The sequence below is a fragment of the Haliotis rufescens genome, unplaced genomic scaffold (genome assembly GCF_023055435.1).
Source record: "Haliotis rufescens isolate VD_foot unplaced genomic scaffold, xgHalRufe1.0.p SCAF_7, whole genome shotgun sequence".
Classification (NCBI taxonomy): Eukaryota; Metazoa; Mollusca; class Gastropoda; order Lepetellida; family Haliotidae; genus Haliotis; species Haliotis rufescens.
Window position 1 is genome coordinate 43,405,967 of NW_025964361.1, and position 13,360 is coordinate 43,419,326.

At 40.6% G+C, this 13,360-nt stretch overlaps 1 protein-coding gene across 1 annotated transcript; it reads left to right on the top strand.

The window, feature by feature from the left end:
- The first annotated feature begins 57 nt into the window (after nucleotides 1-57).
- LOC124132685 (xaa-Pro aminopeptidase 3-like) lies at nucleotides 58-13,306 on the top strand. Its single transcript, XM_046496741.2, has 7 exons — nucleotides 58-149; nucleotides 1,255-2,039; nucleotides 2,825-2,912; nucleotides 3,484-3,618; nucleotides 8,009-8,196; nucleotides 9,053-9,173; nucleotides 9,959-13,306. The coding sequence occupies exons 1-7, from the start codon at nucleotides 125-127 to the stop codon at nucleotides 10,120-10,122; spliced, it is 1,506 nt and encodes a 501-aa protein (XP_046352697.2). The 5' UTR covers nucleotides 58-124; the 3' UTR covers nucleotides 10,123-13,306.
- The last annotated feature ends 54 nt before the right edge of the window (nucleotides 13,307-13,360 follow it).

Below are 13,360 nucleotides of genomic sequence, written 5' to 3' on the forward strand. Positions count from 1 at the left end.
CTTTTGCTTTTCCAAATACTGTCAAAATGTTATCTTTTTCATTGGGGTAAGGATAATTGCAGGTGCTCTAAGGGAGGGAACTCTGTGTGTAACTTGCCCTTGGAGTAAAACACAAACTTCAGATATGTGGAATCTTGGATACAGGCGATGTATGTGCAACACGAAGCTTGTATTGTTAATTTACTTTTAAACAACACTGATGCAGTCTCTTTTTTATTTGTTTTAAGCAATTTTACATATGCTACTATGCATATGCAATAAATATAATTTCAACTGTATGGATTAAATAATAATTAACAGGTAGATAGGTATGTAGGGATGATTATTTTAATGTTGAATCAAACAAAAAAATTCCTATACAGTCAGACACCATTGTGTCAAAGTTGTAGGTTCCTACGTAAATACTTCACAATTTGATTTGACACAACCAAATTAAAAATGATGAATAAAGAAGGAATATGCAGGGACTATGCTTTTAACAGAGACAACTGTAAGTTTGACCCACCTAATTTCGACACAATGGTATTTGACTGAATATAATTTTCTCTTGGTTAGGTCACATGATATTAATGAAATGAAAATATTATACAGCAATTTGAGTTATTACATGTATTAGTACCACTCCCTGAACACAGTTCTGAATTATGAGCACCCAGCTTTTCCTGTACTGTTAACTTAATAACATTACATTTATTTATTGCACGGATCAGTATCTGATATGTAATTGGCTGCCTCGTAAATATTGATTTGGCAAAATAAAATGAGTGAATAATTTGTTTCTGCTGTTTTATAACCAATAGACGTAAAGAACGTCCTGTTTGAAATTTGTGCTGTAAAATGCTCATGACAACAGCTAGAGCCTCATTTACGCAGTGTTACTCTTCTGCTGAGTATTGTGGCGTGACACCTCCTTTGTTAGGACACCCATGATAAAGACTACTCAACTACTGATTTGGATACTCTGGTAGTCCAGGTGGAACTGGCAGGAGTTTGTAGTCTGAAATATCTCAGTATTCCTTTTGAAACTTTACTAGTATAGTTTTGTAAAAGGGAGATTGGATTCTACGGTTTTGTCCTCAGTTTCATTGTAGATATGAATGCAGTATGTTTACTGCTTGTGTGAAGTTGATTGAACATTAGTTAGGTTGATAAGTTGTTCTAGGACTTCCAACAAGCAAGGGTCTAGCTTGTCCTTTGATCTTTTTATGGATCCATTGTATTTCATTAATCCGTGTTCATTTTAATATTTTTCAGTATTTTCAGGATGTCACCAATTCAGGTTACCTGAATTTCTTTGCATAAAGCAATTCCGACTTCCTATCGTAATCCTGTCAAATTCCTTCGGACAACCAGCTGCTCAGACACATCCTCACCTGGTCAAACAAGGGGAGGTAACACCAGGAATTTCAAAACGTGAATATCAAATTAGAAGGGATAATTTAGTGACACTGGCATGCAGTGCTTTCAAGGACATGGAAAGTGTGAAAGATCACATTTTGATATTCCCAGCTTCAGCAAAGACTTTTATGACCTATGACATACCATATCCTTTTCGACAAAATACAGAATTCTTGTATCTGTGTGGATTTCAGGAACCAGACAGTGTTTTAATCTTGCATACAAATCAACAAAAGTCATCCATTACTGATTATATGTCGGTTCTGTTTGTGCCGAAAAAAGACCCCTCGAAAGAATTATGGGATGGACCAAGGTCAGGAAGAGAAGGAGCCTTGATGTTAACAGGGGTGGACAAAACGTTGAATGTTGACAGTCTGGAGGAGTACCTCAGTGATTACTGTACACAATTTAACAATTATGTGTTGTGGTACAATTATTCCAAACCAACCCACATGGAGCATGACATCCAAGTGTTGAGCCAGTTTATGAAGGAAAACCGTCATAAATGTATCGAAAACACAGTCGGAATTTGTAACCAATTGAGGTTGACTAAATCTCCAGCCGAAATTGAGCTGATGAAACAAAGTGTGGAAATAGCTTCAAAGTCTTTCATTGAAGTTATGAAATTTTCACATCCAGAGGTAATTTTTAGATTCCTTTCTGTGATGATGTTTGATATCATAAAGCCATCAATTGTAAAAGAAAAATACCATACCACCGTTGTAAATATTCAGTAGTTTAACATTTGTATTTTTATTCAACATTTCAACAAAATAAGAAAGTATGTGTCGACAGGATGCAACTTGGCAGGAGCCTGCTAGTCTGAGCCTGGGCTACAGGTATCCTGAGGGCTAGCCATGCTTTACTGTGCGCTATAACCGAGTTAGCGCTATATTGAAGGGCGCAATAACGAGGGAACACTGTAGAATTTAGGCTGTTGAGAGGGTGTCACGATTCAGGCTATAAGGGACTGGTCATTTATTGAAGGGGTGAGGTGGGGGAAGATTGGTCTTAGGACTGTATAATAGTTTGTTGATACCCCCCCATTTTATGTAGCATTTTTTAATATAATAAATGACCAGTCCATAAATAATGCTCAAGTTTATATCTTTTGCGTTTGAAATGATAAAAGTGTAATTTTTTCGTTACCCATATAATACAATTATGATAAATGTTGGTGACGTCCCTCTTTCACTGTGTCATATTTTCATGATAACACCCACCCACCCAATACCCAATCTTTTCCCCCCTACCCTCCCTTATAATAAATTACCAGTCTCTAAATGTCTCAGGTTAATTTGTGTGCCTGTATTAGATACATTCAGTGTTTGATTTAAATGAAAAACAGATAATAAGATTGATAAGTATCGTGGTTCTTCTTAGAAAGGTGACATAATAGGTTATTTATAATAATATTTATTGTCAGGTCAAGGAAGCTCATCTGTATGCAAAGATGGATTTTGAGTGTCGGATACGTGATGCTGAGTTCCTGGCGTTCCCTCCAGTTGTTGCAGGTACGGAAGCTCCCCAGTAACACCTTTATTTCCCCATTACTTTCATGCATAGGGTCGGTCGGGTAGTCTAGTGGTTAATGGATTTGCTCATCCCACCAAAGGCCAAGGTTTAATTCCCCACATGGGTACAATGTGTGAAGCCCATTTCTGGCGTCCCCCGCCGTGATATTGCTGGAATATTGCTAAAAGCGGAGAGATTCTATGCTACCTCACTTCTGGGGCCCAATGCATCATCATGTAGTCTGTGTGAATGCGAGTGAGGTCATCACCTCAGGACTGGTGTTAGGTAATTTCCTCAGCAAGAGGCCATTTCATATAGCATGACAACACACAAAGTTTTTCATCATTTTACTTTGTAAAAGTGCCTTTTTAGGCTAATCACAGTGACAGTTAGGAAATGCTATATTTATAGGTATGTTTGCGTTATTTTTATATATGCTATTTTCCTAGCCCTATGATTTGTATATATTAAATGAGTCAGAAAAGCCTTTTTCTATGCTAGAGCAAGAGGAGTATCCATATTATCCATCCGGTATTATGAATGTCGGTAATATTTGTTTCCTTCACACAGGGGGTAATCGTGCCAACACTATCCATTACATCAACAACAACCAGATCGTTCGCGATGGGGAGTTAGTCCTCATGGATGCAGGCTGTGAGTTCCATGGTTACACCAGTGACATCACCCGCACATGGCCAGTCTCAGGTAATAGTACTAATACTGTAATCGCCCGCACATGACCAGTCTCAGGTAATAGTACTAATACTGTAATCGCCTGCACATGGCCAGTCTCAGGTAATAGTACTAATACTGTAATCACCCGCACATGGCCAGTCTCAGGTAATAGTACTAATACTGTAATCACCCGCACATGGCCAGTATCTGGTAATAGTACTAATACTGTAATCACCCATACATGGCCAGTCTCAGGTAATAGTTATAATACTGTAATCACCTGCACATGGCCAGTCTCAGGTAATAGTATTGATACTGTAATCGCCCGCACATGGCCAGTCTCAGGTAATAGTACTAATACTGTAATCACCCGCACATGGCCAGTCTCAGGTAATAGTACTAATACTGTGATCACCCGCACATGGCCAGTCTCAGGTAATAGTATTAATACTGTAATCGCCCAAACATGGCCAGTCTCAGGTAAAAGTGTTAATACTGTAATCGCCCGCACATGGCCAGTCTCAGGTAATAGTATTTATACTGTAATCACCCGCACATGGCCAGTCTCAGGTAATAGTACTAATACTGTAATCACCCGCACATGGCCAGTCTCAGGTAATAGTACTAATACTGTGATCACCTGCACTTGGCCAGTCTCAGGTAATAGTATTCATACTGTAATCACCTGCACATGGCCAGTCTCAGGTAATAGTTATAATACTGTAATCACCCGCACATGGCCAGTCTCAGGTAATAGTATTAATACTGTGATCACCCAAACATTGCTTGTCTCAGGTAATAGTATTAATACTGTGATCACCCGCGCATGGCCAGTCTCAGGTAATAGTATTAATACTGTGATCCCCCGCACATGGCCAGTCTCAGGTAATAGTACTAATACTGTAATCGCCCGCACATGGCCAGTCTCAGGTAATAGTATTAATACTGTAATCACCTGCACATGGCCAGTCTCAGGTAATAGTATTAATACTGTAATCGCCCGCACATGGCCAGTCTCAGGTAATAGTATTAATACTGTAATCACCCATACATGGCCAGTCTCAGGTAATAGTTATAATACTGTAATCACCCGCACATGGCCAGTCTCAGGTAATAGTATTGATACTGTAATCGCCCGCACATGGCCAGTCTCAGGTAATAGTATTAATACTGTAATCACCCATACATGGCCAGTCTCAGGTAATAGTTATAATACTGTAATCACCCGCACATGGCCAGTCTCAGGTATTAGTATTAATACTGTGATCACCCAAACATTGCTTGTCTCAGGTAATAGTATTAATACTGTGATCACCCGCGCATGGCCAGTCTCAGGTAATAGTATTAATACTGTGATCCCCCGCACATGGCCAGTCTCAGGTAATAGTATTAATACTGTAATCGCCCGCACATGGCCAGTCTCAGGTAATAGTATTAATACTGTAATCACCTGCACATGGCCAGTCTCAGGTAATAGTATTAATACTGTAATCGCCCGCACATGGCCAGTCTCAGGTAATAGTATTAATACTGTAATCACCCATACATGGCCAGTCTCAGGTAATAGTTATAATACTGTAATCACCCGCACATGGCCAGTCTCAGGTAATAGTATTGATACTGTAATCGCCCGCACATGGCCAGTCTCAGGTAATAGTATTAATACTGTAATTGCCCGCACATGGCCAGTCTCAGGTAATAGTATTAATACTGTAATCACCTGCACATGGCCAGTCTCAGGTAATAGTATTAATACTGTAATTGCCCGCACATGGCCAGTCTCAGGTAATAGTATTAATACTGTAATCACCTGCACATGGCCAGTCTCAGGTAATAGTATTAATACTGTAATTGCCCGCACATGGCCAGTCTCAGGTAATAGTATTAATACTGTAATTTCCCACACATGGCCAGTCTCAGGTAACAGTATCAATACTGTAACATTAATAGTGAGTGAATGTTGTTTTACGTCATAGTCAGCAGTATTACAGTGTGGTACAGGCAGACCAGTAGTTTTATAGCATGATCCACTGGGGCCGAGCCAGGTCATCCATCATCCAATCCTCATCACTTGGCTCTTACAAGCCTGGAGTTGTGGTCACGGATTCTACCCCAGGATTAACATAACCATACTATACACACTCGAGTATGTGAAGACATAAGCTGCTCAGTGCCTTACTATTCCAGGTGGGGGCAGTGGGGTAGCCCGGTGGTTCAAGCGGTCGCCTGTCATGCCAGCAGCCCAGGTTCGATTCCCCACCGCACTCACTCACTCACTGTTGTGATATTGCTGGAATATTGCTAAAAGTGGTGTAAGACCGTACTCAATCACTCTGTTGTGATATTGCTGGAATATTGCTAAAAGTGGTGTAAGACCGCACTCACCCACTCTGTTGTGATATTGCTGGAATATTGCTAAAAGTGGTGTAAAACCACACTCACTCACTCTGTTGTGATATTGCTGGAATATTGCTAAAAGTGGTGTAAGACCGAACTCACTCACTCACTCTGTTGTGATATTGCTGGAATATTGCTAAAAGTGGTGTAAGACCGTACTCAATCACTCTGTTGTGATATTGCTGGAATATTGCTAAAAGTGGTGTAAGACCGTACTCACTCTGTTGTGATATTGCTGGAACATTGCTAAAAGTGGTGTAAGACCGTACTCACTCTGTTGTGATATTGCTGGAATATTGCTAAAAGTGGTGTAAGACCGTACTCACTCGCTCTGTTGTGATATTGCTGGAATATTGCTAAAAGTGGTGTAAGACCGTACTCACTCTGTTGTGATATTGCTGGAACATTGCTAAAAGTGGTGTAAGACCGTACTCACTCTGTTGTGATATTGCTGGAATATTGCTAAAAGTGGTGTAAGACCGCACTCACTCACTCACTCTGTTGTGATATTGCTGGAACATTGCTAAAAGTGCTGTAAGACCGTACTCACTCACTCTGTTGTGATATTGCTGGAATATTGCTAAAAGTGGTGTAAGACCGTACTCACTCTGTTGTGATATTGCTGGAATATTGCTAAAAGTGGTGTAAGACCGTACTCACTCACTCACTCTGTTGTGATATTGCTGGAATATTGCTAAAAGTGGTGTAAGACCGTACTCACTTACTCACTCTGTTGTGATATTGCTGGAATATTGCTAAAAGTGGTGTAAGACCGTACTCACTCACTCACTCTGTTGTGATATTGCTGGAATATTGCTAAAAGTGGTGTAAGACCGTACTCACTCACTCACTCTGTTGTGATATTGCTGGAATATTGCTAAAAGTGGTGTAAGACCGTACTCACTTACTCACTCTGTTGTGATATTGCTGGAATATTGCTAAAAGTGGTGTAAGACCGTACTCACTCACTCACTCTGTTGTGATATTGCTGGAATATTGCTAAAAGTGGTGTAAGACCGTACTCACTCACTCACTCTGTTGTGATATTGCTGGAATATTGCTAAAAGTGGTGTAAGACCGTACTCACTTACTCACTCTGTTGTGATATTGCTGGAATATTGCTAAAAGTGGTGTAAGACCGTACTCACTCACTCACTCTGTTGTGATATTGCTGGAATATTGCTAAAAGTGGTGTAAGACCGTACTCACTCACTCACTCTGTTGTGATATTGCTGGAACAATGCTAAAAGTGGTGTAAGACTGCACTCACTCACTCACTCTGTTGTGATATTGCTGGAATATTGCTAAAAGTGGTGTAAGACCGTACTCACTCACTCACTCTGTTGTGATATTGCTGGAATATTGCTAAAAGTGCTGTAAGACCGTACTCACTCACTCACTCTGTTGTGATATTGCTGGAACAATGCTAAAAGTGGTGTAAGACTGCACTCACTCACTCACTCTGTTGTGATATTGCTGGAATATTGCTAAAAGTGGTGTAAGACCGTACTCACTCACTCACTCTGTTGTGATATTGCTGGAATATTGCTAAAAGTGCTGTAAGACCGTACTCACTTACTCACTCTGTTGTGATATTGCTGGAATATTGCTAAAAGTGCTGTAAGACCGTACTCACTTACTCACTCTGTTGTGATATTGCTGGAATATTGCTAAAAGTGGTGTAAGACCGTACTCACTCACTCACTCTGTTGTGATATTGCTGGAATATTGCTAAAAGTGGTGTAAGACCGTACTCACTCACTCACTCTGTTGTGATATTGCTGGAACAATGCTAAAAGTGGTGTAAGACTGCACTCACTCACTCACTCTGTTGTGATATTGCTGGAATATTGCTAAAAGTGGTGTAAGACCGTACTCACTCACTCACTCTGTTGTGATATTGCTGGAATAATGCTAAAAGTGGTGTAAGACTTGCTCTCTCAAACTGTTCACTTGTACCACTTAGAGATCAGAGTTTGATTCCCGCATGGGTACTCAAAGTAGCACTCCCTCTCTCCTCCAGGGAGGTTCAGCTCCTCACAGAGACGGCTGTATGATGCAGTGTTGACTGTCCAGGAGCAGTGTGTGGAGCTGTGCACCTTGGCCCACTCCCTGGATGACATCTACAAGGTGATGCTGAAGCTGCTGGGGAAACAGCTGCAGGTGCTGGGCATCCTCCCAGCAGACGTCAAGGAAGTCGAGTTAATGCAGGTTTGTCTAGTGAAGAAGGCGGTGAGGTAGCCTTGTGGTTAAAACGTTCGTTATGAAGGCTCAAATTCAATTCCTTAAATGGGTACAATGTGGGAAGACAATTTCTGATGTGCCCGTCCATTAAATATAGATGGAACATTGCTAAAAGTGGTGTACAACCTCCCTCCTCATTCTTTATTCTACAGTGTATTAGAGGAGTAACAATACAGTTGGGTTGTGATACAATATGTATCCTGATCATATTGGTGCGATACGATACGCATCCTGATCCTATTGGTGCGATACGATAGGTATCCAGGTCCTATTGGTGCGATACAATTGTTAACCCGATCCTATTGGTGCCATACGATACGCATCCTGATCCTATTGGTGCGATACGATAGGTATCCAGGTCCTATTGGTGCGATACGATAGGTATCCAGGTCCTTTTAGTGCGATACAATTGTTAACCCGATCCTATTGGTGCAATACGATACGCATCCTGATCATATTGGTGAGATACGATAGGTATCCAGGTCCTATTGGTGCGATACGATATGTATCCCAATATAGTACTTTGCAGGTGAATCACAACCCTGAGTCATTTGTTTTTAGTTTTCAGACAGCGGAGATAAACTTTGTTGGGCAGAAACATAGATTAGAGGATGCAGTGAATGTTTTGCTATTTAAAGCCAACTGGGAAATACAAGAGAATCTGTTATTAAGGACATGGTTTTACACCAATGCAATGTAGTGTATCGTATGTTTCGCGATACAGAGGTTGTAAATCAATGTATTGTATCTTGGGCCTCGTATCATGCACACAATACTGTATTGCCGTATTATTACACCACAACTGCATATACGTTTTTTTCAGAAAACCCGTGAGTTTTGTCCCCATCATGTGAGTCACTATCTGGGAATGGACGTCCATGATACATCCGACATCTCAAGAGGCATAAAACTAAGTCCAGGGATGATTGTTACAATCGAGCCAGGTGAGAATAGCGGGTGTTCAATGGGTGAACCTGTTCCCAACACTTGCCCATGGGGATTACAGTAACAGTAACATGAGAACAATGTTTCCTTTTTAGCTCACCTGACTGAAAGTCAAGTGAGCTTATTTCGTGGCCTATTTGTCTGACGTCTGTAATAATCTTCTACTCAGAACCAACTGGACCAATGAAACAGCCACTTCACACATGCTTGTTCCCACCAATGACTTCTTTGTTCAAGAGGTTTGAATAGGATTTTCAATATGGCCGCCATGCAGCCATATTGAAAAATCTATTTATGGCCATTTTTGTACAAAATGTAATGACATTTGGTATTTGATTAGTTGGTTGTGGGGGTCATCACATATGTTGTCTTTTCGCAAATTATTTATTTGACCTTGTTTTGACAATGCTCTGAAGGCTTTGTAAACGTCTACGCTGAAATTGCCAGACTGAGGGAGCTTAAGTTTAGCATGTATGTTTCTCATGATGACATTATATTTAGTATCAACATTTTTAATTGTTGACTACATATCCAGGTGACCTACAGTGCTGTGGCACTTCTCCAAATCAGCGCGACTATTTATGTATTTGCCAACAATTTACCAGTCAGCATGCACTTTTAAAGACATCACATAACTTTTCATATGAGAAACCATTGAACACATAAGCAAATTAATGCATGAAAAGACAACTTTTACTGTAATATGAAATTTTGAGATCATTTAAAAAAAAATCAATCTGGATGTTTGTCTGCTTCCTGCTAAATTTGTAATGTTGGTTTCCAGGGCTATACATCCCAGCATCCCACCCGACTGCTCCAGCTGAGTTTCAGGGTCTGGGGATTCGTATCGAGGATGACGTTCTGGTAACGGAAGGGGCACCTGTATTGCTGTCACAAGCATGTCCTAAAACTGTTGATGACATTGAACAGATCATGGCTCAGAGTTGATACAATGCACTTGACATATACCATATTCGCCATAATAAGAGCCCTTGAAAACTGACAAAGAGCGTTGCTCATTAATACCATATACAATGAGTTAATTTGGTTGCTGAGATAGAGCCCTTCAAACATTGTTAAAACCAAAAAAAATTTGATAATAGTTACCAGTTAAATATATACTTCTGTGCTGTTGTTTTCTGTTAAAAATATGTAACATACACAAGAAAATATGGACTGTCATGTAAATTTATAAAGATTATAAAGATTACTTACAGACTGGTCTAAAAGTTGGTAAGGGGCACTTATTAGGGCAGGGTCCTAAATATGGCGAATACGGTAATCATGGTAACAACCTTGAAGAAGTTTGTCTAATTGCATGCAAAGTAATTTAATCAAAATAGAATCTGGTGTTGACGCAATGTGTTTCCTTCAGTGATGGAGACTATGATCCTGGAAGATACATGACGCTTCTGCTTCATGATTCTAGACCTGGGTGTTTGTTAAACTTTACTTGACACAAAGTTTTGCAATTGAATTAAGTTTGTAAATAAACTAAATCTGAGCTTGACTTTTACACATTACGGTTGTTAGTGTGTCACTCACTGACTCAGTTTGTTTGTCACAGCTAAGAGGTGAACCCTCATGGTGGTCACCAGTTCAGTCATTGTCATACCTGGCAGCCATTGTCATACTCGGCAGCCTTTGTGATACCTTGCAGTCATTGTCTTACTTGTCAGCCATTGTCATACCTGGCAGCCATTGTCATACTCGGCAGCCTTTGTGATACCTTGCAGTCATTGTCTTACTTGTCAGCCATTGTCATACCTGGCAGCCATTGTCATACTCGGCAGCCTTTGTCATACCTTGCAGTCATTGTCATACTTGGCAGCCTTTGTCATACCTTGCAGTCATTGTCATATCTGGCAGCCATTGTCATACTCGGCAGCCATTGTCATACTCGGCAGCCATTGTCATACTCGGCAGCCTTTGTCATACCTGGCAGCCATTGTCATACCTGGCAGTCATTGTCATACCTGGCAGCCATTGTCATACCTGGCAGTCATTGTCATACCTGGCAGTCATTGTCATACCTGGCAGCCATTGTCAGCTTCAGCAGCCATTGTCATTGTCATACCTGGCAGTCATCGTCATACCTGGCAGCCATTGTCATACTCGGCAGCCATTGTCATACCTGGCAGCCATTGTCATACCTGGCAGCCATTGTCATCCTGAGCAGCCATTGTCATCCTTGGCAGCCATTGTCATACCTGGCAGTCATTGTCATACCTTGCAGTCATTGTCATCCTTGGCAGCCATTGTCAGCTTCAGCAGCCATTGTCATACCTGGCAGTCATTGTCATACCTGGCAGCCATTGTCATCCTTGGCAGCAATTGTCAGCTTCAGCAGCCATTGTCATACCTGGCAGCCATTGTCATACTCGGCAGCCTTTGTCATACCTGGAAGCCATTGTCATACTCAGCAGCCATTGTCATACCTGGCAGTCATTGTCATACCTGGCAGCAATTGTCATACTCGGCAACCATTGTCATACCTGGCAGCCATTGTCATACTCGGCAGCCTTTGTCATACCTGGCAGCCAATGTCATACTCGGCAGCCTTTGTCATACCTGGCAGCCAATGTCATACTCGGCAGCCTTTGTCATACCTGGCCGCCATTGTCATCCTGAGCAGCCATTGTCTTCCAGGGCAGCCACACTCGGCAATATTCAAGCTATATGACGGCGGTCTGTAAATAATCGAATCTGGACCAGACAATCCAGTGATTGACATCATGAGCATTGATCCAAGCAATTGGGATACGATGACATGCATCAACCAAGTCAGCAAGCCTGACCACCCAATCCTGTTAGGTGACCTATTCTACCCCAGACCTTCACGGGTCGGCAGCCGTTGTCATCCCCTGGCAGCAATTGTCATCCTGGGCAGCAATTGTCATCCTGGGCAGTCATTGTCATACCTGGCAGCTATTTTCATCCTCGGCAGCCATTGTCATCAGCAGCCAATGTCATATATGGCAACTATTGTCATCCTCGACAGCCATTGTCATACCTGGTGACCATCTCATAATGCTTTCAACTTTTTAGATATTCTTTTGTGCTTGAAAAATATCAATACCTGAAAACATTGCAGTTATGTTTTTTATTGAAAAAATATCCACAAATTCCTTTAGTTTTTACTAAAATAATATGCATAATGCAGACATTTGACCTTAAGTCAAACTTGAAAATATCTTACACAAATGGCCATTCTAAGACTGTTGATGGAACTACATCAGATCTGGTACAATGAAGTTGTGAATATATACAACAAAAGACAAGACCAAATACACACAGTGAACAGATAATACTTCTACAACCAAGTTATACATCATAAATGTATAAAAGTGACATAGGAACAGTTATTAATTAACACACTATTACATGTATAACCAGTTTTCATAGAAGTGATGGACAATAACAACAGTATTATCATGTCATGTGTAGAAGTTGTAGGCTTATTGTGTGGAGAATACTGATTGATATACCCTGCATGGATATTTACTCATGCCTACAATGAATTTACCTAACCGCTATGTTTATAATTTACCACAATTTGACAACAAATGAAGATTGAGATGTGGAGTGTTTGTTTTTTGTCACCATATTGCCAGGTGAGCTCCAACACACATACATTTAAATCAATGTTATTATATACTATTCCAAAGAAGTCAAAGAACACCCAATGTTTAATGACAATATGAAAAAATCATGTCCATGACAGATTAACTAGGGTAACAAGTAAGAATTGGGTGTTCCTTAACTTCTTTTGTGTAGTATACATTACACAATGTCGTTTCCTTGAAATTGCAGATATTACAGATATTAGTAAAATGGCTGTTGCCAAAACGACATATTTTTTCCAGTTGTATACCGCTGTAGCAGGGTACATGGAAATAAATTGAAACATCAAATATGAATGGCCCCAAAAGTAATTAATAAGAGCGTAAAAAAAAAAGGATAAGATGCCAGTGAGCATGTCTTTGAGCATCACCCCAAGGCAAGGGAGATAACTGACTATAAAAGTCCAGTTTCCACCCTTGCCAAATTAGGCTGGAATTATGGAGTTATATTTTGGCTGGACTAACAAGTCTATGCATAGTCCAATCAAATACACACAATGAAATCGATTTCTGGTTCAAAAACTGCCGCCACCTCGGTGTCATTTTGACTGGGCGCCATCATT